At 45.5% G+C, this 27,841-nt stretch overlaps 2 protein-coding genes across 6 annotated transcripts in view; one reads left to right on the forward strand and one right to left on the reverse strand.

Moving 5' to 3' along the window:
* Window positions 1-6,216, forward strand: part of Syne2 (spectrin repeat containing nuclear envelope protein 2) — a 276,157-nt gene extending 269,941 nt beyond the window's left edge. For all 4 annotated transcript variants that reach the window (XM_090344255.1, XM_090344252.1, XM_090344253.1 and 1 more), the window contains 5 exons: window positions 691-819; window positions 2,747-2,938; window positions 3,558-3,641; window positions 4,815-4,861; window positions 5,134-6,216. In XM_090344255.1, the coding sequence (XP_090200381.1) occupies window positions 691-819; window positions 2,747-2,938; window positions 3,558-3,641; window positions 4,815-4,861; window positions 5,134-5,356 (675 nt within the window). In that variant the 3' untranslated portion in view covers window positions 5,357-6,216. The remainder of the gene's footprint in view (window positions 1-690; window positions 820-2,746; window positions 2,939-3,557; window positions 3,642-4,814; window positions 4,862-5,133) is intronic.
* A 5,259-nt stretch (window positions 6,217-11,475) lies between these two features.
* The window catches only part of Esr2 (estrogen receptor 2), a 34,969-nt gene continuing 18,603 nt past the window's right edge, over window positions 11,476-27,841 (reverse strand). The window contains exons 7-11 of one of the 2 annotated variants that reach the window (XM_090344256.1): window positions 27,650-27,703; window positions 21,891-22,024; window positions 17,418-17,598; window positions 14,608-14,753; window positions 11,476-12,608 (exon numbers count right to left, since the gene is read on the reverse strand). In XM_090344256.1, the coding sequence (XP_090200382.1) occupies window positions 12,511-12,608; window positions 14,608-14,753; window positions 17,418-17,598; window positions 21,891-22,024; window positions 27,650-27,703 (613 nt within the window). In that variant the 3' untranslated portion in view covers window positions 11,476-12,510. The remainder of the gene's footprint in view (window positions 12,609-14,607; window positions 14,754-17,417; window positions 17,599-21,890; window positions 22,025-27,649; window positions 27,704-27,841) is intronic. The other variant, XM_090344257.1, reaches the window with a different exon arrangement.

Here is a 27,841-nt window from a genome sequence, read left to right on the forward strand (position 1 = left end):
GACTCAGCCCAAGGCCCTGACCCCAGCGGCAGCCAAGCCCATGAGGCAGCAGATATTTTGTCAAGCTGCAGCCAAATGCGGGTTGTGTACTGTTGGTTTCCATCGTGCTAACCCCCAGTACATCTCATTGACCTAGTACCTGCCAGGAGATTGGGAATTCTCTGTCCTTTCCCAGAGGGACCCAGAGACATGGCCCTTGGGACAGAGAGCTTTCTAAACTTTTATTTCCATGTCAGAAAAATGGGAATCACTTTAGTGCCTACCTCCCCGACTCCTTCTAGGGACTAAAGCAGTGGTGTGTATAATTTTAGTCCAGTGTCTAGTGGAATTGCTCCATACATGTTACGTTTGACCCCATCTTAGGGCTGTGAAACCCCCCCCCCATAGCCTATCCCGTTGAGTGGACTCTTTCAGCAGATTTGTCCTGAAGTCCCTCCATAGCACTGTTGTACTTTTCACATGCTGCCTGCTGGGGCTCTGCCAAGGGCACTTGCTCTCCCCCTGCTGTTCCCCTCTCCTTCTCTGAGGCCTGGCTTCTCATGAAAATGGGGTCCTTTCATTCACCTGCTGGCAGAAGGCATGCGACAGTGGTGGATCAGAAGGGGAAAGCTGCCTTTGCAGCACCTCCTCCCCACAAGAGCTCTCCAAGAACCATGCTCTGATGCCCTCGTGCATTTCTGTCTCATAAAGGACTTTCACCAGCTAAGTCAAAACCTGCTGCTGTGGCTAGAGAGTGCCGAGAAGCAGAGGCAGAAGGTTCATGCCACCGACCCAAAGGCAGATCCCCAGGCTCTCCTGGACCGTCGGGAAGAGCTGATGGTAAGTTTCTCTGTCAGGGGCTCTGAGTAACCACGGTTGGCTCTTGCGGTCAGAGTAGCCAAGAGCCTGGCCCAGTGTTCCTGAGGAACATACAGTTCACATGGTGGCTGTAGTTTTGTGCTCAGCCTTCTTGCTTCTGTCTGCCAAGGGGCCCTGGGTAATTCTAGAGACAGATGACTTACAGGGATGAAGAGCCGGAGGCTGAGCACAAGGCCTTTGAGACTATCAGGAATGGAGGACATCAGTGTTTACAATGTCCTGAGAAACAGAAGGCCACTAAAAGAGAAGTAATTTTATCATGGTAAATAGAATCAGCCATCACAGGAAACAGATTCCAAGGCACTCCCACATACCAAAATCATTAGTCACTCAAGTTCTTTAGCTAAAATACTTACATTTACACATATTATTTGAGGATCTTTGTACATTTCCTCTTAAACTTTAAGGTATTTTCATATTTCTTATACTTACAATGTAAATGGTTTGTAAATGCCTGTTGCATTTATTATTTTAGGGACTGATAAACAGTCTTTGCATGAACAGTATAGCTATAAGTTTTTTTGTTCTGCATAATTTTTTTTTCCTTCTGCCAGTACAGGGCCTAGAATTCAAGGTTTTTTTTTTTTTTTTTTTTCCTACTTGAGCCACAGCTCCACCTTGTGATTTGTTTTGCTAGTTAATTAGAGATAAGAGCCTCATAGATTTGTCCGTCCAGGCAGACTTTGAACTGAGATCCTCCGATCTTAGCCTTCTGAGAAACTAGGATTATAGAAATGGTACTCAGACATGAGAAAGGGTATCAATGTATGTGAAGTAATACACCTTCTATCTGGTGAATATAATGTAACCCTTCTATTAATTACAATAAAAAATATATGAAAAAAAGAAATGGTACTCAGCTACGGTTCCATTTTCAATATTTTTTTTTTTTTGCCAGTCCTGGGCTTGAGCTCAGGGCCTGAGCACTATCCTTGGACTTTCTCAAGGCTAGAGCTCTACCACTTGAGCCTCAGCACCACTTCTGGCTTTTTTTTCTATGTATGTGGTACCGAGGAATCGAACCCGGGTCTTCATGCATGCTAGGCAAGCACTTTAACCACTAGGCCAAACTCCCGGCCCCCATTTTCAATATTTTAAATTTAAGATTTCTGAACACTGCTTAAAAAATGTCGTGCTATGGGCCAGGAGCATAGCCTAGTGATAGAGTGCTTGCCTAGCATGCCTGAAGCTCTGGGTTTGATTCTTCGGTACCACATACACAGAAAAAGCTAGAAGTGGTGCTGTGGCTTAAGTGGTAGACTACCACTAGCCTTGCGAAAGCCCAAGAACAGTGCCCAGGCCCTGAGCTCAAGCCCCAGGTTGGGCAAAACAGTCATGCTAAAATCTTTGTAAAACTCCATTCTCTAAAACAGTAACTGTCCAGTGGAACTTTGTACAATAGTGGAACTGTTCCATCTACATATCTAATCAGGTAGCCACCAACCTTAGGCTTTATGATTGAATCAGCCACATGTGTCTCGTGCCCCCACAGTGGACAGCAAGGGAGCAAGGTGGTCCCTTGTAACAACTTGTGAGTCATCTGGTACACACCTCACGGCTTTCATAATTTTCCAGCCTTAGAGTTTCCTTGACCCCTGTGCTAGTGGATGAGGGCCTCGTTCTCCCACACCTCCTTCCCTGCTTTTCTCTATGTCCTCCAGCATCAGGATGCTCTTCAGAGGGAAAAGGAATTCAAACCCAATGTGGTTCACCCTTCTCGCTTGATCCCTGAACTATGCTAGGCTGAGGACTCAGATAAGCAGCTCTGAGAAGGTTCTGAAATTGAGCTAACCGCCCCCCCCCCCCCGCACCCAGCATTCATCCCGGAACTGAGATGCTACCCCTGCATCTATTTGGACAACTGTTTCACATACCTTATTACTTTTAGCAACTGGAAAAGGAGCTGGTGGAGCGTCAGTCTCAGGTGGACTCCTTACAGGAGATTGCCTCCAGCCTGCTCATCAAGGGACAAGGAGAAGACTATATTGAGGCAGAAGAGAAGGTTCACGTGATCAAGAAGAAACACAAGCAGTTACGTGAGCAAGTCGCCCAAGATTTAATGTCCTTGCAAGAAAGCCAGGTGAGTGTACTCAGGGCTCTTATAGGTCATGTAGAGGCCAGACAGAATTGCAGCCCTGCTGTGGCTGAGAAAGGGGCGGGTGGGCTGCGTGGAGAGTTGGGCCCCTGCTTAGCATGTCTGGAGTTAGGAAAAATGGCATTCCCCATTTATGCCACCTTTACCTTCATGTCACAATTACAAGCCTTCAGTGTCTCATGTGACAGGGCTTCAAGTTCTGTCCCACTCCCTTATTTATCTAGTACCTTTTTTTTAAATGTGATACAACAAACTATAGATTGTGAGACTGAAGCAGGGAACTCCATTCTAGTCTGGTTTCTCCTTGATGTTCAAGGCTAACTCATCTTGATGACCCGGAACTTCTGTCAGTGACTTGAGGGATGCTCACTGTCGGGTGCAGTTACAGATGTCTCATGCAGATGGTTGGCTTTGATTTGGGTATATTCTTTTTTTCTGAAAAAGCCACTGCAGGAAGGGGGAAAGAGCAATTAAAAGAACCCCAATCTTGAAAGATTTCAGCTATGGGAAGGGATGGGCTGCTGCTTCAAGACTGCCTCATGCAGAGGTTTATGCTCTTGAGACACTCGGACCTTGAATGAAGTCATTGGGTTGTGGCTTTCAGGATCCAGACCTGTCTCCACCCTGCTTTGATGAGGCAGACTCGGGGGACCAGTCTCTAGGAGCTGTGTCTGCTTCCCAAGTGAAGGTAAGAACACGTTCTGTGAGAACCACGCTGGGGGTTTGCTTTTCGTTTTCAGCTATACCAGGGCCTGATCTCATCGCTTCATACTTGCTAAGCAGGCATTCTACTCTTGAACCGTGCCTCTAATCCTTTTTGTCTGGTGATTTTGGAGCTAGGGTCCTAATTTTGCCCGAGACCACCAGACATGAACTAATACTACTTTTTCTGCTGATACGGGGTGGGGGGGGCGGAATCTCTTGAACATTTTGCCCATGGTGGCCCCAAATTGTTGATCCTCCTCATAGCTAGGATTTCAGGCGTGAGCCACTGGCTGTAATCAGCCCCACTGGTTGTGGGGTTTTTTGTTTGTTTGTTTGTTTGTTTTGCCAGTCCTGGGCTTGGGCTCAGGGCCTGAGCCCTGTCCTTGGACTTTCTCAAGGCTAGAGCTCTACCACTTGAGCCTCAGCACCACGTCTGGCTTTTTCTAAGTATGTGGTACCAAGGAATAGAACCTGGGTCTTCGTGCATGCTAGGCAAGCACTCTACCATTAGGCCAAACTCCCGGCCCGCTGGTTGTTTTTTTTTAAGTCACCAAGATAATAAAGGTGGAACTTGAAAGCTCCTTTTAGATTTTTGTGACAATACAGATCTGCCACAACCTGCTGACTGAATACTTTTTTTTTTTTTTTGCCAGTCCTGGGGCTTGAACTCAGGGCCTGGGTACTGTCCTTGGATACTTTTTGCTCAAGGCTAGTGTTCTGCCACTTGAGTCACAGCTTTTGACTTTTTCCATGTATGTAGTACCAAGGAATCAAACCCAGGGCTTTGTGTGTACTAGGGGAGCACTCTACCACTAGGCTATGTTCCCAGCCCCTAGTTACTTTTGAATACACTTTCTAAAAAGCTTATTTAAAGGTTCTCAGTTTTGTATAGTAGATTGTGATAGTGATGTCATTGTCGAAGGCTTCTGGTTTTTCCATTATAGGAGACCAACAAAATGGAAGCTGGAAGTCTTGACAATTTAGCAAACCCAATTACCTTCTGTAGGTTTAGTGTGAATCTCAGCTATATTACTCTAGTCTCCATAGTGTGGTAGGAAGACTTCCCGGCAGAGGTATATGACATAGGAAAGACTAGTCTCATCACTGATAAGATGGAACTGTCTGCAGCTTGTTCATACTGGCTTCTCTGTTCCAGCAGTTCACAGCAGAGAGAACAACAGAAGAGGAGGAGACCCCCAGCAGGTAATGGCATCTCTATCACAGCATGGGTCCCCAAGGACCCACACCACTCCAGCAGCCTTGCCACCACTGCCACTGTCCAGGTCCTTGTTTAAAAAAAAAAAAAATCTTACACTGAGAAAACCCTGGACTTTTCTTCCCAAATTCGCCCCAGCTGTTGGCCCCACTGGCCCCATTGCCCATTGATGCTTATGTGTGGGGGGGGGGGGTCAGGTGGTATGGGTGGGCGTGGCCTCCCGATGCTCCTGATCAGCTCCTGACCCCTCTGTTGACAGGGTGAAGGGCTCCTCTGGCTCTGGCAGCACTCAGCCCCAACGCTCCTTCCTTGCACGGGTGATTAGGGCAGCGTTGCCCCTGCAGCTCTTGCTGCTGCTGCTGCTGCTCCTGGCATGCCTGCTGCCCTCATCCGAAGAGGACTACAGCTGCACCCAGGCCAACAACTTCGCCCGCTCCTTCTACCCCATGCTTCGGTACACCAACGGGCCACCCCCCACCTAGGACGCTTTGCAGCCACAGTGCCACCACCAGCCCCAGCCCATGGCTCTTCAACATCAGCAAGGTCCAGGCACCTGCTATGGACATACCCTCCAGATTTTTGCCAGGATAGGCTCTTAGAGCCCAGAGACACGTTCAAAAGAAGTTCATCTGGCAGGGGACAGAGCCAGGCCAGTGTCTTGGCAGAGCTTCTCGATTGTCTGAGGGAACTCTGGGAAGTACAGTTTCCAAGGAGCCATGCACTTTGTGAATTCTGACTCATTGGTAAAACAGATTACCATGTCCCTAAACAGTGGTGTTCAGCACATAAAATGTATTACATAAACCAGCAAGCAGATTCAGTGTAGAAATGGCTCAGAGACTGCTGTGGATCTTCAGCTGATTGATTGAAATGAGCATTTTAAAATGTTCCAAATCAATTTTCCTCCGCAATTTGAGAGGAATCATTAGCCAGCAGTCAGAGTTACTGGTCATAAGCCAAAATATTCTGTTCAGGACCTAGGTTGACTCTTTTATATTGCTTTAAATTTTTAAAGAAATTTTATTGCATGGATTTGGTTATTTGTGCATATTTTTTAAAATTTCTGAATCTGTATGAATAATGTAAACTTTGATTTTTTTAAAAAGAAAAATCAGATTTTAGCCCAAGCGTTTGATTACTGTACAGTAAATGCCAAACTACAGACTTGATAAGGATGTTTTTGTAAGTTAATTTTATAAGACTTTTCACATTTAAAGAGATACTTCAGGTTTGTTTGAGCTATTTTAAGGGGTCGGGAAGGATTGGTACAGAAACTTGAAGCTGTTTGTGGTATGTACAATTCAGACGTTTCTCATTAAAGAATAAAATTAGCCAGACTGGAGTGTTGGATTATACTTACAAAGCAGGTCAATGCCACACTTTTTCTCTTCTAGGAGAGAAATTTTTTTTTAATTTCCACACCTGAACTTCATAGAATTTTTTATTTTTTTGTCATTTGTGGGACTTGAATTCTGGGCCTGGGCATTGCCCCTGTGCTTTTCAGCTCAAGGCTCCCCCACTACCCCTTGAGCCACAGGACCACTTCCGGTTTTCTGGTGGTTAATTGAAGAGTCTCATGGACTTTAGTGCCCAGGCTGGCTTTGAACCGTGATCCTCTGCTCTCAGTCTCCTGAGTAGCTAGGATTACTGGTGAGAGCCACCAGTGCCTGGTAAGAAATTTGGGGTTTGAATTCTATGAAATGAGCCACCTCACCCAGCTACTTCATAGAATTTCTATGGGCAGCATTTACTTGCATTCTAGAGACTGAATGTGAAGCAGGGCCTCCCTTTCCTAGCAATATGAGCTTGTAATTATTTCCTTGTCAGCAAAGACAGAAACAAAGTTATTTTCATTGTAAAAAAAATATTCTATTTAGGCACCGGGAGTTTGGCCTAGTGGTAGAGTGCTTGCCTAGCATGCACAAAGCCCTGGGTTCAATTCCTCAGTACCACATACACAGAAAAGGTTGGAAGTGGCACCGTGGCTCAAGTGGCAGTGCTAGTCTTGAGCAAAAAGTGCCCAAGCCCTAAGTTCAAGCCCCAGGACTGGCTAGATAGATAGATAGAATATATGTTGGGGTTTTTAGTCCTCGGTCCCTCTCGACCTGCAGGAGGGATAGAGGGAACAGGACCAGTCGAGAAAGGAGAGGGCACACTGACCGCCCGCACCCAGCCCTCCCTCATGGGAGGACAATCAGACTCGTCAGGGAGATCCATCAAGGCAAGAACTCTCTTGAGGAAGTCCCTCCAGCTAATATTGGGTGCCAGAGCCTATCAGCACAAAGGTGGGCAGGACAGGGAGGGCCATGTGTTTCCTCTCACTATAGGTCTCAGCAGAGAGTGATAAAGTAATAACACATTTGTAATCAAGTCTTGCCCCTTGCCTCTTGCGCCTTGCATTGCCTCTCAGCAGAAAGTAATTACCGACGAGCTAGCTCAAAGTTAGGCTTGGCGTTCATATGGGCCAGCTTGACCCTACACTTGGCTCCCAGCAAATATATATAGTTATATATTTGTTCTATTTAGCTAAATCTCTGCAGGATTATTTATGAGGACTTAGAAACCCCTGTCTGGAAAGAGGACCCTTCCTTCTGTGCCCCTTAGGCTCTGTAGGGAAAGGCCAAGCAAGACAGCAGTACAAGGACGATTTTTCTCTCTCCAGCACTTTGGGGAATGAACTACAAGTTAAATAGCCCCATTTCTAACATGTTCAGGACTAGGAAAGTTTTGGATTGGGGCTATGTGACTTTGGGAATATTTATATACATATAATAAAATAACTAGGGAATAGGACTCACGTGTAAATAAGAAATTCATTTATGTTTCATATATATCTTAGCCCGCCCCCATAGGCTAGAGGTACTTTAATACAGCATTTTTAGTAATTGTGTGCATGGAACAAGTTTCACTGTGTAGAATTTCCAGTTTTGTTATCATTCAAAAAGGATTTTAGAGTGTTTAGAATTTCTTGGTTGTCAGTCGTGGGGCTTGCACTCAGGGCCTGGGCACTGCCCCTGAGCTCTTTTTGCTCCAGGCTAGTCCTCTACCACTTTGAGCCACAACTCCACTTTTGGTTTTTGAGTGGTTAACTGGAGAAAAGAGTCTCTCACAGGGACTTTTCTGCGCAGGTTGGCTTCCAACTGCAATCCCCACATCTCAACGTCTGAGTATCTAGGGTTACAGGTGTGAGCCACCAATGCCAGGCTGCACTTAGCATTTTTGAATGAGAGATGTTCCACCTGCCAGCCATGCGGTTCACCACTAGGCCTACTTCCCACCTAAACAAACCTCAGCCTGTCTGCTTCCTTGATGGGAGTCACCAGCTCCACTCCTGCACCATAGATGGAGCCACAGCCTCATCCCCTCATCCCTTCTCAGCAAAGCACACAGCTCTGGAGGCCAGTAAAGCTCCTGGATATAGTTCAACGTCAAGGTTCTCCTGGCATCCACAGACCTAGGAAGTTCACCAGTAACTTGCACAGAGGACCATCTGGGAAGAATTTGCCTTTACTTCAGTGTCTAAAATAATCACATGGCTGAATTGACTTAGAAACAGATTTTACTGAAAGCATATTATTGAAAGTGTTGATATTATCAAAATAGTCGATACTGCTGGGACCGGGTAGCTCAAGCCTGTAACCGTAGCTACTCAAGAGACTGAGATCTAAGGATCACAGTTCAAAGCCAGCCCAAGCACAAAGGCCCCTAAGACTCTTAGCTCCAGTGAACACATATTCCACAGTTCAGTTGATTCAGAGACGTTCTCAGTCCCAGTCAGTCCTGTTTGGGTTGGGCTCATCATTGTGCCCAGGTCCAGAGTTCAAGCCCCACAACTGAAAAAAAAAATCTATGTAGGCCAGGCACTGGTGGCTCACGCCTGTAATTCTACCTACTCAGGAGGCTGAGATCCGAGATCGCGGTTCAAAGCCAACCTTGGCATGAAAGTCCATGAGACTCTTATCTCCAGCTGACCACCAGTAAATCAGAAGTGGTGCTATGGCTCAAAGTGGTAGAGCTCAGGGACAGTACTCAGACCAAGTTCAAGCCCCACGACTGACCAAAAAACAAAATGTGTGTGTTGTACATTGTCACATATGTTTACATCTTCTCCAGTCCTCAGGGAAGTTTTCAATAACAACTTAGGTATTAATGAGTTACTTTTCTCCCCATCACTAAAGGGTTAATAGTAATTGATTCAGATGGAGTAAGTACTAAAGATCTATGCAAATGACTGATATGCTATATGCATTTTGTGACCCACCCATTCATACAGTGCCTGCAGTCATACATCACCACAAGAGGTTAAATGAATAAAGAGTGAGTTGTTCCTGTTTTAGAAGCTGCCAACAAATGCAAGATTAACTTATAAAATGGTATATAAGCATTTGCACTTATGTGTATTATCCAACAAAGATTGTTCATTTGTGTGTGTGTGTGTGTGTGTGTGTGCGCACCAGTCCTGAGGCTTGAACTCAGAGCTGTCCCTGAGCTTTTTTTTTTTTTTTTTTTTTTTGCCAGTCCTGGGCTTGAGCTCAGGGCCTGAGCACTGTCCTTGGACTTTTTAAGGCTAGAGCTCTACCACGAGCCTCAGCACCACTTCTGGCTTTTTTCTATGTATGTGGTACCGAGGAATCGAACCCGGGTCTTCATGCATGCTAGGCAAGCACTTTAACCACTAGGCCAAACTCCCGGCCCCTGTCCCTGAGCTTTTATGCTCAATGCTTGTGCTCTACCACTTGAGCCCCAGTTCTATTTTGGGGATTTTAGTGGTTAATTGGAGATGAGTCTCAGACTTTCCTGCCAAGGCTAGCTTTGATCCTCAGATCTCAGCCTCATGAGTTGCCAGAGTTAAAGGCATGAGCTACTGTGTTTGGTTTTTTTACATCGGATTTCCAAGCTCTATAAACTCAAAATAATAGAATTCACAGCAAAATATAGACAGTTTGTAACAATTACTGTAAATTCAGGTCCCAAGAAATACATTTTAAGCCAAGTTTCTGAAAAACACCTTTATTTATGTCACATTAAATATCTCTCAGTAATTCCATAGATATTAAACAGACACTGTAAAGAAAAAGTACCACCTAGAGGAATAAAAAAGCGAGTCTTGAAATTTTCTTTCGCACAATATGAAACATTATTTTAAAGGTCCGCATTTTAAAGCTCATGAATGGAGCCAGCATATTAGTATAATGTGACAAATGAGATGTACAAAAAGGACAGATTATCACCAATCAGCAGGTTTGGACATATCCAAGACCATTACATAAAGTTACAGGACCAACCCACACCCAACCCAGAGAAGTCAATATAGCCACACTGCTGGCATGGTTGACCAGTAGCTTCTCTGAGCTCACAAACTTGCCATTCCTATGAAGGAAAGCCACTGTTGATAGGCTCTACAAGTGAAGAGGGCCTTTAGAATAACAACATCAAACCCCCTGACTCTAAAACAACAAATAGGATGCTAGAAAGGCTATGTACCACAGGACAATGCACATCTTCAAGCTGCCACTAGAGCCAGCATTCCAGTGAGTTTGGGAGCTACGAATCATACATGGCCCATTTTTATACTGTGCAGTACCAAATTCCACAGGAAAGCAATGCCTAAGAAATGTGGGATTTTACATGCATCAATTTCCCAGGGACTGGCAAAGCAATGACAGGATGACAGGGCCCACTGGCTAATGAGCCCAGGATAGGGGTACAGGAATAACACATTCCACCTTATTTTTCTGCTGTCTATCAAGGTTCATGCAAACCCATCTAAGCTGAGAAGATAGGATAAGGATCTGAAGGTCAAGCAGAAGGCAGTCGTGACTGCTATAACCAGGGTATATGAAGCAGGATCCTGCAGCGGGAGCAATGTTAGCTAGATAAGCAGAAGGCCTGAATTGCATTCCAGCCTTGGCCATAACTACTGTTAGGACCTGGAACAGGTCAGTTTGACCTACTGGGCTTCAATGTGCATGTGTACAAAAGATAGAACAGAGCTTCTGTGTGAGAGGTTGCAAGCTGTTGTGTCTAGGAGGATGCTCTAGATTTGAAGAGCTGGGGGGGTCTCATAAGTAGGTCCTGCTACGCCACAGGAGCCATGCGTGTCAGGTTGTATGTGGCAAATGGATTCTGCAGTTCACAAATATTTTGCCTGGACTGGAGATGTAGCTTAGAGGCGTAACACTAGGGAGCAAGCCAAGGGCCTCACACATACAAGGCCAGAACGCTACATGGCAGCAGCCCCTTGGCTCTTTCTGTTTTGTTTTTTTCTTCAACTAGTTCAAGTGTCCAATCACTTTCAACCCTGGAGTTGGACTGGCTGTGGATTAGCTTTATCAGTTGTCCTATATGACCTTGAGCAAGTTTGCTTAGACTCTTTCCAGCTTCCACAGCCAGCAAGTTCAGATACTAGGCATTGTTATAAGGGTTACACGTGTGTGAGAGGCTGTGCCTGGCAGTGTTCCACAAATATTATTTAAGTACTAACTGGCCTGATTTTATCATTTTATTTAACTTATTATTGTGGGGGCTTTTTTCACTTGAAGTTTTTTTAGCAGTTTAAAGAAATGTGTAAAAAATTTTGGGTTTTTTGTTGTTGTTGTTGTTGTTGTTGTTATCATTTTTGCCAGTCCTGGGGTTTAAACTCAGGGCCTGAGCATTGTCCTTGGGCTTTCTCAAGGCTAGAGCTCTACCATTTGAGTCACAGCACCACTTTCGACTTTTTTCTATGCATGTGGTACTGAGGAATCGAACCCAGGTCTTCATGCATGCTAGGCAAGCACTCTACCACTAGGCTAAACTCTCAGCCCCCCAAAATGTTTAAATATCTTTATTAAACAAAAGTATTTTGGTTCTAATTAGAGCTAGAAACAAAAGATTTTTCTGCAATTTGAAGTTTCCACTGGTACATGCAAGCCCCTTAGCAGACATAAATAGGAACCAAACTCTATTTTCACATGCTAGAAAATTCGAGAATTTCTTCTACTTAGCATTCATTGATTGATCAATTGACTGTGCCAATAACTGGTTACTCCTCTTTTCCTTTCTGAATTTCAAAATAACTGATCTACCAGCTGAGTTATGAACACTGCCTCCCTGCAAAGCTCTGGCAGCTGGACCCTGTTTTCTGTATGGTTAAGACTCCTGGATTTTATTATTTGGCTAACAACGTTTTGTATTCCTACCTCCATTTTTCAAGAAAAATCAGGTTAAATCCTTCATAGTCAGTCCTGTTGTGGGACAGGCCTGAGGACGTGCAGGCAGTGTGAATGTGAGGCTAGAATAGAACAAAACTCATGGGGAAATCTCTTCTATATTCTTCTCACTGGAGATTCGGAGCTCACGCCAAAGAATGTGGGTGAACTCTGTTTCAAGGCTATTGCACAGCAACTATTTTATTAACATTTGTCTCTATGGCCCCACCTCGGACATTCATTTGGGAGATAAGCCCAAATCTTACTCATCAAACATATAAATTCATGTTCATTAAATAATCACTTTCCAATTAAAATAGAGAAAAGGAATCTGGCCGGGCCAGTCTACGACAGAATGGAAGATCACTATTTCATAACATGTGAATAGCCCTTGTATTTGTTTTTATCCAGTGATTCCGTTCCTGTTTCCAGTTGTCAGCTCTCGCTCATCCTAGCTCACTACTGACCACTGAGCTGCACCGCTGGTGGTGGGAAAGCTCCCATCTTGTCCTAATGGAGCATGGACCACTTGCAGGATCGAGGGCTCCGAAAAGAAAGCATGTGAAGAAAACCATTATGAATTCAAGAGAAATAAGTGGCCTTTAAAATGGGATTTAAGGATTTTTTTTCCAACACATAAAACAGGCAGCCTGATGTCATAATTTTTTTTAAGTGTTACCCATACATGTTTGGGGATATTCAAGCACCTCCTCTGAAAGAGTAACAAGCTCTAGGATGAAAACAACAAAGAGCCAGATGCTAGCGGCTCACATCTGTAAACCAAGCTACAGGAGGCTGAGATCTAAGATCACAGTTCAAAGCCAGCCCAGGCAGGAAAATTCATGAGACTCATCTCCAATTAGAGAAAACTGGAGAGGCCCTGTGGCTCAAAGTGATAGTGCACTAGACTTGAGCGAAAAGATGCCCATAGACAGTGCCCAGGCCTTGAGTTCAAGCCCCATGGCCAACCAAAAACACCCTAAAACTGTGTGTGCATGTGTGTGTGCGTTGTGTGTGTGTGTGTGTGTGTGTGTGTGCATGTGTGCACACAGGTACTGAGTCTTGAACCTAGGGCCTCGTTCTCTTGCTGAGCTGTTTCACTCAAGGCTGGCACTCTACCACTTGAACCACACCTCCACGTTCAGCTCTTTGGTAGCTAATTGGAAGTACAACTCTTACAGACTCTTCCACCCAAACTGGCTTTTCACTGCAATCCTCAGATCTTGCCTTCTTGAATGGCATTCAAGGTGTCACACCATGTCCAAATCCCATTTTTTTTTTTGGTCAGCTATGGGGCCTTGAATTCAAGAGCTCTCCGTGAGCTCTTTCACTGAGCTCCTATGCTCAAGGCTAGTGCTCTACCACATTAAGCCACAACACCTCTTCTGGTTTTCTGTAAGGCTGGCTTTGAACCTCCATCCTCAGATCTCAGCATCCTGAGTACTTGGGATTACAGGTATGAGCCTCCATTGCCCAGCTCCAAATATCTTTAGCGTATAGGTCTTACCTCAACCACCTGCTTACCCTCGATGTAAACCCAAAACCCAGCCAGGCAGGTACTACATGCCTTTATGTTAGAATTGCCTGTGTCCTTATCACACACTTGAAACTTGAGCCAAGAAACAATGACCCAAGGTCAGGCCAAACCCAAATTCAGTGAAACAGTCAAGATCACTGGTGAAAAATAACGGACAGAAGGAAGCAAGCAGGTGCCATGCATCTGCGATCCCAGCACTGTGGAGGCTGAACCGCAGTATCAAGAGTTCAAAGCTAACCAGGACTACATAGTGAGACCCTATCTCCAAAAAAAAAAAAAGAACAAGGAAGGGGGGCTTCCTGAATGCAGCACACCCTGGACCCCTGCAATAACAAAGAAGCCCAATTGCATAAGAGATTTTTAATCTTCCACAGCCTTCCACAAACACGACCTCACACAGACACACACCAAATAATCAGCAAGCTCTAGGAATGCAAAGTGTGCCCCTGGCTCATGGCCCAGTTTGTCCACTGTCCCTCTGGTCTTTGACAGAACAACACAGTATCAAGACATCCATCCTCACAGAGCTGGGAAACTAAGTGATTGTCACTGGGGTTTTCGCTCCTACAACCAAATGGTCCAGAAGAAAACAAACAGCAAAAAATGAGTCAGCATCTGTCAAACGTGTCATGTCTCCACCCTGTCTAGTTGTCAGAGTTCACCATTCAACCCTAAACCGTCCAGAAGGTGGAAGGGAACTAGAAAGTAAGAAAAGGACTGCATCAAATCCTAAGGTGATCCAAGTGGAAGTGTGCACTCAAATGTGCCCCTGGGACAAGAGAAGCTGGTTCTCCCCCTTCACTCTTGGGCTGTATGGAGTTGGGGCGAGCCGGTGCAGGACCGAGGTCACCACAACCAAAGAGGGGCCACACAGAGAAGGGTGATGAAGCCCAGGCTTGTGACTCGCTGCTGTGTGCATGTCCACCTCGGCCTCCCCTGGGGCCTGTTTACCTCAGGACCAGGCGTCATGAAGTCTGGGGGTTCTGGGAGGCCTCTTTGCTCTTACCGTCCTCTGCTGAGCTGCCCTCTGAGCCAGAGACGGAGGACTTGTACCCTCGAGGTGTGTGGGCATTCAGCATCTCCAGCAGCAAGTCATAGACTGGGACCACATTTTTGCACTTCATGCTGAGCAGATGTTCCATGCCTTTGTTACTATGGGGACAAAAAGGTATTGAGATCCCTTCTCTGCAGGTCTCCAGAACACTGAGATCTTCCCCACACAGCTTTGTGCCGCCCTGGCTCAGGCAGCCAGCGCCCTCGGGGGCAAAGCTCCTAGCCTGTTGATTCCCCATGTCTCACTACCCACCCACCATGAGCTGGCATACCACCCAACACAAAGAGCCATCTTCAAAGTCTATGAAAACCACTGCGACAATGAATTCACAAACACCGTGTCACGGTTCCCAGAGGAAATGCACAGGCTGCTCGAGTGTCTGCTCGCATTTTCATCAGCAGATCAGTGCACAACCTTCTTCTGTATATGTTTTGTATATCGCTGAGTGCCCATAGTTTATGCTTGCAATCCTAACTCGGGAGGCTGAGAGAGGAGGATTGTGGTTCAAAGTCAGCCTGGACAGGAAAGGCCACGATACTCTTTGCTGTTATTTTTGTTGTCGGTCAGGGTCTGGACACTATCCCTGAGCTCTTCAGCTCAAAGCTACCTCCAACCCCTGAGTCTGGGCACTGTCCCTGAGCTCTTCAGTTCAAGGCTACCTCCCTACCTCACTTCCCACTTTCCAGTGGTTAATTGGAGATAAGAGTCTCATGTTCTTTAGTGCCCAGGCTGGCTTTGATCTCATGCCCAGCATCCATGAGATTCTACCATAAATGAATCCACTAAAAACCAGTAAAGTTGTGGCTCAAGTAGCAGAGCATCAGCCTTGAGTAAAAATGCACTGAGCTCAAGTCTCAGGACTATAATACACACACACACACACACACACACACACACATTTACAAAAGACACCTTCTTTCTGGTTGTCGATGCATTCATTGTACTCATATGCTACAATTCATACTGAAGCAAAACTCATCTGAAATGAACAGTGGAGAACACACAGCACTGCACAAGGAAGCTGTCACACAATGACACCACCCTCACCGACACAAAAATAGAAAACCATAGCTCTCCACAGCTTCTCAAGGTTCTCAGAACAAGGTTCTCCTTGTTCCACCTCAGCTGGAACCACGCCTGCTGAACCACCCCCAAAATGTTACCCCTCTGGTTATGACCACAAAAGCATCACAGGAACTGACGGGGTTACTAATACATTTTAGCAAGTAGGTGAATTCAAAACATGGAATGCATAAATACTAGGACTCGATCAACCGTATCTATCCTGCACAGGGCTACAAAGCTGAGTGATCATTAATGGGGAACAGGGCAGTGGTTTTTTCCTCCATGCTGTTGTTAGTTGTGAGGCTTGGTCCCTGAGCTATTTTGCTCAAGGCTAGTGTTCTACCACTTTGAGCCAAAGCACCACTTTTGGTGGTTATTCGGAGATGAGTTTCACCAACTTTCTAGCAGGAATGGCTTTGAACCTCAATCCTCAGATCTCAGCCTCCTGAGTAGCAAGAATTACAGGCGTGAGCCACCAGCACCCAACCACATTAAACTCTTGAGACTCCCGCAGCTCCTAGCCCTTCCTCCTCAGATAAGTATACCTGCCATCCTCCTCTTCCCTTTTCCAGCCTCAGAGTGGGGCTACCTTCCTGGTGGCATCACACGCTGACTTCACTGAGCCAGGGGCCTTCACCTCACATCCCACCTCAGCTCGTACACACAGTGCCCATGTCTGACCCTGAATGCATGCTATCCACAGCCCTGCTTTCCGAACCTTTGGGAAGAAGTTCTCTTGTTCCCATCCTTAGTATCCTATCATCAAAGAGAAAGACAGATGAGTTTAAGCTTAGCTACTCGAAGGCTGCCATCTAAAGATCTTGATCTAAATCCAGCCAGGCAGGGAAGTTCATGAAGCTCCAATTAACCAGCACACACACACACACACACACACACACACACACACACACACAAGTGGAGCTGTGGCTCAAGTCTTCAAGTGCTAGCATGGAGTGATAAAGCTAAGGGATAGCACGCGGGCCTTGAGTGCAAGACCCAGAACTGACACAAAAGAGAGGGACAGACAGGGAAAAAGAAGAGAGGGAGGGAGGAAGAGAGGGAGACAGAGACAGAGACTCATGCACTATCCAGTTGCCAGCCCAAGGGTGGTAGAGAAGCAAACTAAGCCTCTTTATGAAAATGACATAGGGCCTTAGCCCTGGCTTGCTATGAAGAGGGTCGCAGTTCTTTTTTTTTAATTTTTTTGCCAGTCCTGGGCTTGAGCTCAGGGCCTGAGCACTGTCCTTGGATTTTTCGCAAGGCTAGAGCTCTACCACTTGAGCCTCAGCACCACTTCAGGCTTTTTCTAAGTATGTGGTACCAAGGAATCGAACCCGGGTCTTGTGCATGCTAGACAAGCACTCTACCACTAGGCCAAACTCCCGGGCGTGTCGCAGTTCATTTTAGGAGGAGGAATTGTCCCTTTCAAGACTCCCTAAACCAGTTTGGGGCCTTAGCAACCAAACAGCAAACAAGCCACTCCAGGATGACACATGCAGCTACAAGCTGCCACATGACAGTCACTCGATGCCCGCTACGCACCGAGGCTGTGCCACTTTCCCCCAGGGTTTCTCTTCCTTTAAAAACGAAGATCCTGCCAACCCTACTAGCCCAAGCTCAGTGCGCGTGCGCGGCCGGCCGGGTCCAGGCAGAGGGCCTGCAGGCCAGATGGCTCTGCAGGGCTGTGCCTCGCCTACCTGATGTGCCTGACGTGGGAGAGGAGCATCAGGAGATTGGCCAGGCGGACGGACTGCTGCTGGGAAGAGAGGCCGCTCTTGGCGATGACCCAGACCAGGGCATCGGTCACAGCGTTCAGGAGGTGAGTCAGCTTCTCATTGCTGTCCGCCTCCTGGGATGCTGCAGACAACGGGTACATGCCTGGACAGAGAAGGAAGCCATGGCTCTGAGCAAAGGAAGCGGGGTCACATCGCAGCTCAGCTCTTCACCATGCACACATGCTCCAGAAAGGACACCACTTGTGTCTGTGTGGTGAGCTCTTTTGCGGTTGTTGTTTGGTGCTGGCACTGGAGTTTGAACTCAGGGCCCAGGCATCGTTCCTTAGTTGTTTTCACTCAAGGCTAGCACTCTTACCACCTGAGCCACAGATTTGCTTCTGGTGTTTTGCTAGTTCATTGGAGATAAGAGGTTTATGGACTTTCCAGTCCTGGCTGACTTGAAACCATGATCTTTGGATCTCAGCCTCTGGAGTAGTTAGGGTTTCAGGTGTGAGCCATCGGCATGCAGTGTATTGAGAGACTTTTTTTTTTTTTTTGCCAGTCCTGGGCTTGAGCTCAGGGCCTGAGCACTGTCCTTGGACTTTCTCAAGGCTAGAGCTCTACCACTTGAGCCTGAGCACCACTTCCGGCTTTTTTCTATGTATGTGGTACCGAGGAATCGAACCCGGGTCTTCATGCATGCTAGGCAAGCACTTTAACCACTAGGCCAAACTCCCGGCCCTTGAGAGACTTTTAAACACCTCGCACTACCTTTCCATGGGGCTCTCTCTCCTCACCAGCCCCATTACTGTGCCCAAAGGAAAGCCTGGCAGAGCGCAGGGCTCTGAAATAACCTCTCAGTGTGCCCACCAGGCACACGGAGACACTGTGGCCTGTCATAGATTCATCCAGTCACCTCGAACCATGACCTGGCATTTCTCACCTGCAGTACACAGATGGAGAGAGGGGGAGATTAGCTCTCTTCATCCTGACAAGGGCGCCTCACTGACGAGTTTAGAAACATAAATTCGTTGGGAATGTTACAGGGCCTCCTCTGCCTGTGTGAGTTTTACTTCCTGTAATGGCAGCCACAGCAGGGCCTCACGACCACCTGGTCCAGAACCTCCAAAGCTCACTTCCTGGCCACCATCTCTGGCTCTCTGACCCCAGCTCTCCTGTCTCCATTCGGAATGGAGAAAGGTTGGCAAGACCATGGTTCCTCAGGTCCCCTAGACACGGCACAGATGATGAGCTGCTTCCCCAAGCCCTAGCCCACCTGTGCTTAGTTCCCGTCCACTCTAGAAGCTGACACTCAACTGCTGCAATATAACCCAACCGCTGAGCTCCATCTCCTCCTTCCCCACTCTGCAGACCCAGCTCTTTCTTCTATTCCCTGTTCAGAGCTTTGCTTCCGAGCTTTCAATTCCAAACTAAGAATCACAAACATGGAATCAACACGGGACATGTGACTTTGACTGTAATAAGGATGCAGGAGGGGCTGGGTGTCAGAGGCTCAAGCCTGTGATTCTAGCTACTCAGAAGACTGGAATTCAGAGCATCTCAATTCACAACCAGCCCGACAGAAAGGTTTTTCCAATCCAGCAAAAATCAGGACTGGAGGCATAGCTCAAGTGGTAGAGTGCCAATTGAGCAAATATGCAGCATAGGGAAAAGAGAATACTAGAAGTAGTCTAAAATCCCAGGAAGAAATCAGATGGAAGAGTACTCTCTTTGCTGCCTACCTGTCCAGTCAGGAGGTTCGTACCTGTGTTTCTGGATTAATACATCCTCTCCCTCATCTGTGCTATTAGGATGTATGCTAACATCACACCTTGGGCAGGGTCAAAGGATGAGCACCTAAAACCTCACCAATCAGGCACAGAGAAAGCAGCAAAATTGAGCTCCCCTCCACTCTTCCAAAAGAAGAAACATGAATTAGGAATAGAACTTTAAAAAAAAACTTTTCATGAAACTAACAAAATCTAGTAAAAATAAAAAAATCTTGGCACAATGCTCCACACATACCAATGGAAGTAAAATAAAATCAAGGACGCATCTCCCCCCTGCTTATCGCCTGGAAACAGCTGCACGTTCTCCTCACTGGCCCATCGGACATTCTGAGAAGCAAAAGCTCAGAGCTGCTCACATCCTTGCATGCTCAAAGGATGAAGATATCAGCTCTCCTTGGCTGAAGGCAAGGAAGTTAGAAGCTGTGCAATGTTTAATTAAAATGCCAGAGTGCTGACTACAGAGAAAACGTTCAGGCTTTGGGGAGGTGAGCTATGGAAAATACAACTGCCTACTTTGAATCATCCACTACTTGCATTCTTTTGAAGTCTCACAATTGTTGATTAATAGACCTGCTCCTACTTAAACTATTCTGGAAGAGTAACACAATCATTTCCAGGTTGACTCCACTCTATTTTCTACACTCACACCCTATCTGATCCTAGTCTTGAGATTCCTGGGTGACAGAGATGGTCCCTCGTGGGGTGTGTGTGTACACACACACACACACACATAAGCAAGATCTCATCCCAGCAGGATTCTGGTGGCTCAGACGTGTAATCTAAGGTATTCAATAGGCTTGAGATCTGAGGATCATAGTTTGAAGCCAGCCCAGGTAAAAAAATACTGAAAAAAAATTTTTTATCAGTCATGGGATTTGAACTCAGGGTCTGGGGGCTGTTTCTTGAGCTATTTTGCTCAAGGCTAGCACTAACACCACCCTGAGCCACAGCTCCACTTCCAATTTTCTGGTGGATAATTGAAGATAAAAGTCTTGGACTTTCCTGTCTTCAAACTGTGATCCTACTATCTCAGCCTCCTGAGTAGCTAGGATGGATTGTAGGTGAGCCACCTGCACCTGGCTGAGAGACTCTTATCTCCAAATATCCAGCAAAAAGCCAAAAGTTGAGATGTAGCTGAAGTGGTAAAACACTTGCTCTGAGTGAAAAAGCCAAGCAAGCGTGTGTAAAGCTTTGAAGTCAAGTCCCAGTAGCAGCAAAGAAAATCAAACACACACATACACACCTACATGACAATAAAAGAAACCAGTTGTGGTGAATAATGACTTCAATTCCAGTTATTGAGGAGGAATAGGTAGGAATAACAGTCTATGGCTAGCCTGAGCAAAAAGCATGAGACCTAGCTGAAAAATAAAGGAAAAAAGGTCTAGGGATATGACCTAAGTGGTGAGGTTGCCAAACAAGAGCAAGGCCCTGAGTTCTAATCCCAGTACCACCAAAATGGGTGGAGGAATATGTGAACACATAAATAATATCTAGGTTATATGCAAATGCCACACCATTTTATATGGACTTGAGCTTCCACAGATTGAGGTGTTCACAGACAGTGCTAGAACCAACACTCCATAGATACTAAGGAACAACTGTGTGTGTGTGTGTGTGTGTGTGTGTGTGTGTGTGTGTGTGTGTGTGTAGAAAGAGAGAGAGAAGGAACATCTAACTGGCTATCTTGAAGAGGGGTATTTGTATTACTGGTAATTTTTATTATCTTCCTTATATACTTTTATTTGGATATTCACAAAGAATTAGTGATATAAGAAGACAAAACTATGGGGCTGAGAGTTTGGCCTAGTGGTAGAGTGCTTGCCTAGCATGCACAAAGGCCCGGGTTCAATTCCTCGGTACCACATACATAGAAAAAAGCCGGAGTGGTGCTGAGGCTCAAGTGGTAGAGCTCTGTCCTTGAGAAAGTCCAAGGACAGTGCTCAGGCCCTGAGCTCAAGCCCAGGACTGGCAAAAAAAGACAAAACTAGGGCTGGGAGCACGGGCCTGGTGGTAGAGTGCTTGCCTAGCATGCACGAAGCCCTGGGTTCAAGTCCTCAGTACCTCATATACAGAAAAAAGCCTGAAGTGGTGCTGTGGCTCAAGTGGTAGAGTGCTAGCCTTGAGAAATCCCAAGGGCAGTGCCTGGACCCTGAGTTCAAGCTCCAAGACTGGAAAAAAAAAAAAAGGAGGAGGAGGAAAGAGGAGGAGGAAGAGGAGGAGGAGAATAGCTGAACACTGGTGATTCTAGCCTGCAGTCCTAGTTACTTGGGAGGCTGGGATTGGAACATCACAGTTAGAAACTAGTCCAGGCAGAAAAGTCCCCCCAAAAAATCCCTAACAAGAAAGAGGAGGAAGAAAGAAGGGAAAAAAGAAGCCATGTAAAATATGTAAGCTTTGAAAATAGTTGAAGCTTAGACATTTTCTTTTCTAGCTTCAACAACTCTTTAAATTGACTATCCGCAGCTCACCCAATGAATAATTCATACTTGATACCAAAAGTTAAATACAATTTAAAGATCGACAAAAATAAAAACAGAAGTCAGAAAGGAAGCCATTACCCTCTTTTCAACTAACAAGACCCTCAAGACTCTCTTTCCCACTGTCACAGTGGGAGGAAGGGCCTCCCGCGCAGGGAGCCTGGCCGAGCTGTGTGGATACTTACTGGAATTGAGGAGAATCATGGCCTTGACACAGAGATACTCTTTGTGCTGGAGTTTTAACTCACGAAACCTTGAAGTTGTTGCCAGAAGCATGTCAAAGATTTCCAGAATTCCTTCTACGCATTTCCCCTCATCCCTACAAAAGTTCATTTGGGAATTTAAGGAACACACAGTATCAGACAACCATAAAAGCAATAAGGAAAATCTTCTCAATCTGAAACCTCATTTTAACATCCTTTATATTAATAAGACCACATCTAGCAATACAAAATTACTACAACTGTCTTCCTATAAAAAAGGCACCAGTAGCTCATGGCTGTTATCAGCTACTCAGGAGGCTGAGATCTGAGGATTGTGGTGTGAAGCCTGAGGTGAACATGAGAGTCTTACCTCCACTCAGCCAGCCAAAAGCTAGAACTAAAGACATGGCTCAACTGGTAGAGCACCAACTGTGAGTGAAAAAGTTGAGTGAGAACATGAGTCTCTGTTCTCAAGCCCCAGTACCACACACACACACACACACACACACACACACAGGACAGGTATGCATATGTAATTCCGTGTCACAGTGGTAGAGCCTTGCTTACATGTATAAGACCTGAGTTCAATCGCCATGATTGGGAAAGAGACAGACACAGAGATATTGGGTATTTCCTAAAAATCCTAAAGCAAACATTCAAATCAGTATTACTTAGCAAAAGTAATTGTCTGCATTTTTCCTTTTACTGCTTCACCAAAGAATTCCATTTTTATTATTGTTATTGTTTGGTTTTTGTTTAATTGTACCATTACATGGGATTGAACTCAGGGCCTCTCATTATCCCTTAGCTTTTTCATTTACGGTTGTTACTCTACCACTTAAGCCACAGTACTACTTACAGCTTTTTAGTGGTTAATTGGAGACAAAAATCTTTCAGACTTTCCCACCTGGTCTGGCTTTGAGCTGAGGTTTACAGATGTACCCACTACCAAATTATTGCCCCCCTCCCCTCCTTCCTTCCCACTGCTTTCCTTTTTTTTTTCTTTTTGTTGGTCATGGGGCTTGCACTCTGGGCCTTGGCACCGTCCCTGAGCTCTTTAGCTCAAGGTTAGCGCTCTACCACTTAAGCCACAATCCCGCTTCCAGCTTTCTGATGGCTAATTGGAGCTAAGAGTCTCACAGACTTTCATGCCTGGGCTACTTTTGAACCGCCGTCTTCAGATCTCAGCCTTATGAGTAGCTAGGATTGTAGGTATGGGCCACACGCTTTTCTCCTTTCTTTTTTGATGCCAGTTCTGGGGCTTGAACTCAGGGCCTGGGCATTTTTGCTCAATGTTAGTGTTCTACAGTATACTTGAACCACAGCTCCACTTCAGGTTTTCTGGTGTTTAATTGAGCTAAAAGTCTTCTGGACTTTGCTACATGGGCTGGTTTTTAACTATGATTCTCCTGAGTCGCTACGATTACAGATGTTAGCCTCTTGTCCAGCACCAAATGATTCAAAGGGATACTAATACTGTTGATAATTTTTCAGTCCTAGGCAATCAGCTGGAGCTAGAAATGCCACGTGTGAGTAAAAGGAGATGTTCCATGTTTTCCTTGGGAAATCTTATTAGTTCAAGAAAAATAACCTTTCATACGTAGCTAGGGCTTACAGGACCATTGCTAGTGGTCTTTAATGGTACAGCAACTAAGAGACATTTCAAACACAGTCTGAAATGAACAAAGATGACACAAAGATATCACAACTGAAAATAAATTATGAGTCAGAGGACTCGAAAATGGAGATGTGGAAATTATGGACTGAAGCAAGTTTTCAGACAAACTTCGAACCATATAACCAAAACTCCCTTGAGCTGTCCTTATAGAAATGAAATTTGAAATACAGCTTGGAAGTAAACAGTTGTGCTTTAGAAAATCCTGGCTTTGATTCACACATTCTTCCACCTCATTGTTCTCAAGAAAATCTTGTGTTCTGCTGAGTAATGGAGCTAGTAAGGGTCCCTGACTAGTAGTTCTAAGCTGCATCCCACAGGGAAGGAACACTATGGTAGCATGGGTGTCTTTGAGTTTTATTTTGAGTCTCTTTAGTAGACGCTGAAGGGTACTTGCAGTCTTCAAAGGACTCACTGCTCTCCACCTCACTGCAGCACCCATAAGCAAGGACATTTCATTTTTTTTCTTTTGTTTTTGTCAATAGTGGGGATTGAACTTGGGGCCTGGACACTGTCTCTGAGCTTTATTGCCAAAGGCTAACACTCTATTACTTTGAACCACAATTCTACTTCGGGTTTTTTGGTAGTTAATTGGAGATAAGCATCTTACGGACTTTCCTGTCTAGGATGGCTTTGAACCGTGATCCTCAGATCTCTGCCTCCTGAGGAGCGAAGGTTACAGGAATGGGCCACCAGCAACTGGCAAGCAATAGCATTTCTAATAATCAAGGTATTGAGTCAAATTCTACCAAACTAACACTACTGGGTCCCAGCAATCCTTGCAAAGCCCACTGATTAGGTTGTCAGCTAGGCAAGCAACCCACAGACTCAGCTGAACCATGCTTCAACTATGTAAATTGCTTACTTTGACAAATTAGCATGTTAATGTTTGTAAAGAGTAACAGCTACAATGATAAAATACCAGTGTCTCTTAGAAGTCATACACGGGGAAAGGACACCTTGAAGAATTAGCATTCTGAACAAAGAGTACCAAGAATCTTAGAGCCCAAAGAACATAAAAATACAAACCCTTAACTCTACTCTCATTGCCACCTTTCCATCTCCTGAGAGATGGGCTGTGAAAGGACACCAGGCCCTGCATACAGCAAATGCCCAAGAAGCACCTGTTTAGCAATGCCCCTCCTGCCACATCATCAGGCCATTCTGCCTTGGGATAGGTGTTAGGAAGTGGAGTGTTGGAATTTAAAGACAATTAGTACTGAGAAAAGCTGAGTTAGTGATGCATGCTTGTAATCATAGCACTCAGGAGACTTTGGCATGAAGATGAAGAATTGGAAGCCAATTTCAAGCCAATCTGGAATGTGCACTGATATCCTGTCTCAAGGTGGGGGGAAAATCTTATTGACAAAAACAAAATAAAGTCCACAAGCTCTTTTTTTTTTCATGGTAAAGAACTTGAACTCAGATTCTTGAGCTCTTCTTTGTCTTTTTCACTCAAAGCTATGCTCTACTACATGAGCCAAACCTTCACTTCCAGCTTGCTTCCTTGCTTGCTCTTTCTTCCTTTCTTTCTTTCTTTCTTTCTTTCTTCTTTCATTTATTTATTTTTGTGGGTCATGGGGCTTAAATTCTGGGCGCTGTCTCTTCAGCTCAAGGCTACCACCCTACCCTTGAGCCAAGTTCCACTTCCCATTTCCTAGAGGTTAATTGGAGATAAGAGTCTCAGGTCCTTTTGTGCCTGGGCTGGCTTTGAACCTTGATCCTTAGATCTCAGCCTCCTGAGTAGGCATGAGCTGCCTCTTCTAGCCCAGCTTTTTTTTTTTTTTTTTTCTGGAAGGCAGGGGCTGGTTAATTGGAGATGAAGACTTTTCTCCCTAGATTGGCCTGAAACTGAGATCCTCTGATCTCAGCCTCCTGAGTGGCTAGGATTTCAGGTATGAGCCACTAACCCTGGGTCATATATGACTTTTTTTTTTTTTGGTCAGTTGTGGGGCTTGGACTCTGGGCCTGAGTGCTGTCCCTGAGCTCTTCAGCTCAAGGCTACCACCCTACCCCTTGAGCCACAGAACCACTTCCTCTTTGCTTGTGGTTGGAGACAAGAATCTCTGTCTTTAATGCCGGGGCTGGTTTTGAACCATGATACTCAGATCTCAGCCTCCTGAGTAGCTAGGATTACAAGCGTGAGCCACTGTACTAGATGTTGATATAAACTTAGAATTCTAGTGGTCTCTAAAAGAACTACCTTGTTACAGATAAGATCTATTGGCCAGGTGCCAGTGGCTCATGCCTGTAATCCTAGCTTTTCAAGAGGCTGAGGTCTGAGAACCATGGTTCAAAGCAAGCCCAGGTAGGAAAGCCCATGAGACTCTTAACTCCAGTTAAACAAAACAAGAAAGAAAGGAAAGATGGAAGGGGAAAAAAAGAAAGAAAAGATGATATAACCTGATTTTTTTCTCTCATCTTTAATAGGTTCTAGGGTTTGGTTAGTGTTTTTAGTAAGGAGGGGTTTTATTTGTTATTGTTTTTCTGCTGAATAAAGGGAAATGAAAGTTGTAGTATCAAGAACCCACAAATGGTCTTAGTTGAATAAGTTGTAATTGTTGCTGATACAGTCACTCTACTAGTTGAAAGGGGGAGGCACACTCCAACAAAAGAGTTAGTTTTCAAGTATTTATTCACTTTGCAAGAAAAGATTTATAATAGAATTACTTTATGAAGCATGGTCCCCAAAATTCTGAATAAGTAACTCCTCTAAAATCATGCCTATTACAGCCTGCCTGCTGGTGGCTCATGCCTATAATTCTAGTTACTCAGTGGCTGAGCTCTGAGGATCATGATTTAAAACCAGACTCCGAAGGGTCTGTGAGACTCTTATTTCCAATTAAGCAACCAAAAGCCAAAAGTAGAGTTATGATTCAAGTGACAGAATACTAGACATCAGGGAAAAAACCTAAGGGACTACTCTCAGGCTTTGAGTTCAAGACCCAGTTCTAGCACACATGCAAAAAAAAAAAATGAATGAATGAATAAATGACTGAGAGCAATACTTGGCTGGGTGCTAAGCTTCTTTTTTTTTCTAGTCCTGGGCCTTGAACTTAGGCCTGGGCATTATCCTTGGGCTTTCTCAAGGAGAGAGCTCTAGCTCTTGAGCCACAGCACCATTTCTGGCTTTTTTCTATGTATGTGGTACCGAGGAATTGAACCAGGTCTCCGTGAATGCTAGGGAAACACTCTACCACTAAGCCAAATTCCTGGCCCATAAGCTTCTTAATCTTCTTTATACCATGGTACTTGGAGATGAGAGCAGATAGAGTAGGTTTCTGACGTGGGTAGAAACAGAATGGAGCTGTTGTATGACAAAAGAATAAAGTAGAAAATTCCTTTGCTATGTGGCCTGTTTCTTCTAGTTCACTCTCCTGCTAGTGGCAGCAAATAATTGCCATTAAGAGCATGGACTTTGCCAGGTGCTGGTGGCTCATGCATGTAATCCTAGCTACTCAGGAGGCTGAGATCTGAGGATCCTATGTGATTTGAAGTCAACCTGGGCAGGAAAGTCTGTGAGACATACATCTCCAGTTAACCACCAAAAAGCTGGAAGTGGAGTTATCATTAAAGTGGTAGAGTGCAAGCCTTGAACACAAAACCTCCAGGACAGCACTTAGGCCCTAAGTTCAAGCCCCGGGACTGGCACCAAAAACAAAAGGGTGAACTTCATAAACCAGTCCCTCCACTTCCTTCTCACCGCTGTCATCAGCTTACTTAGCCTGCCATTTCCACTGTGGAAGAGCTAGGGTAAGAACGATGCTTGCCCCCAGAGGGCTACTGTGAAGGTGAAATGAGTCAACGGACATCAGGCATTCAGGAAGGCGCCCATACAAGTGGGCGTGCTCGCTGTTTGGACTGCCACCCCAGGGTCTGCTGCCCCCCTGCGCTGGGCTTCCACCACTTCCCTCTAGGGTTCACCACCTGGGCTGCTCCTGCTCAAGCACATCCCAGGCTCCAGCTCTTCCCACAGGCTTTGTTCTCCACCAAAACACCTCCATTAGTCACAACAGTGTTCTTTGTCACTGCCCTCCATGGCAACAGGCAGAATGGACGCTGATACCTTGGGGCATCACTCTTCATCTGTGTAACGTGCGCATGAGGGTCTTCGGGTGACCTAAAGTGGTGACAGGATTATGATGCGAGAGTTGGGGCAGGCACTTCTGCTTCACCAGGTATCTCCCTGCCCTCTACACACAGCCAAACGCGGCCCACTGCTTCACACTAGCCCATTCTCAATGTACAAGGAAGTCAA

The sequence above is a fragment of the Megascapheus bottae genome, chromosome 14 (genome assembly GCF_031878675.1).
Source record: "Megascapheus bottae isolate mThoBot1 chromosome 14, mThoBot2.hap1, whole genome shotgun sequence".
Classification (NCBI taxonomy): Eukaryota; Metazoa; Chordata; class Mammalia; order Rodentia; family Geomyidae; genus Megascapheus; species Megascapheus bottae.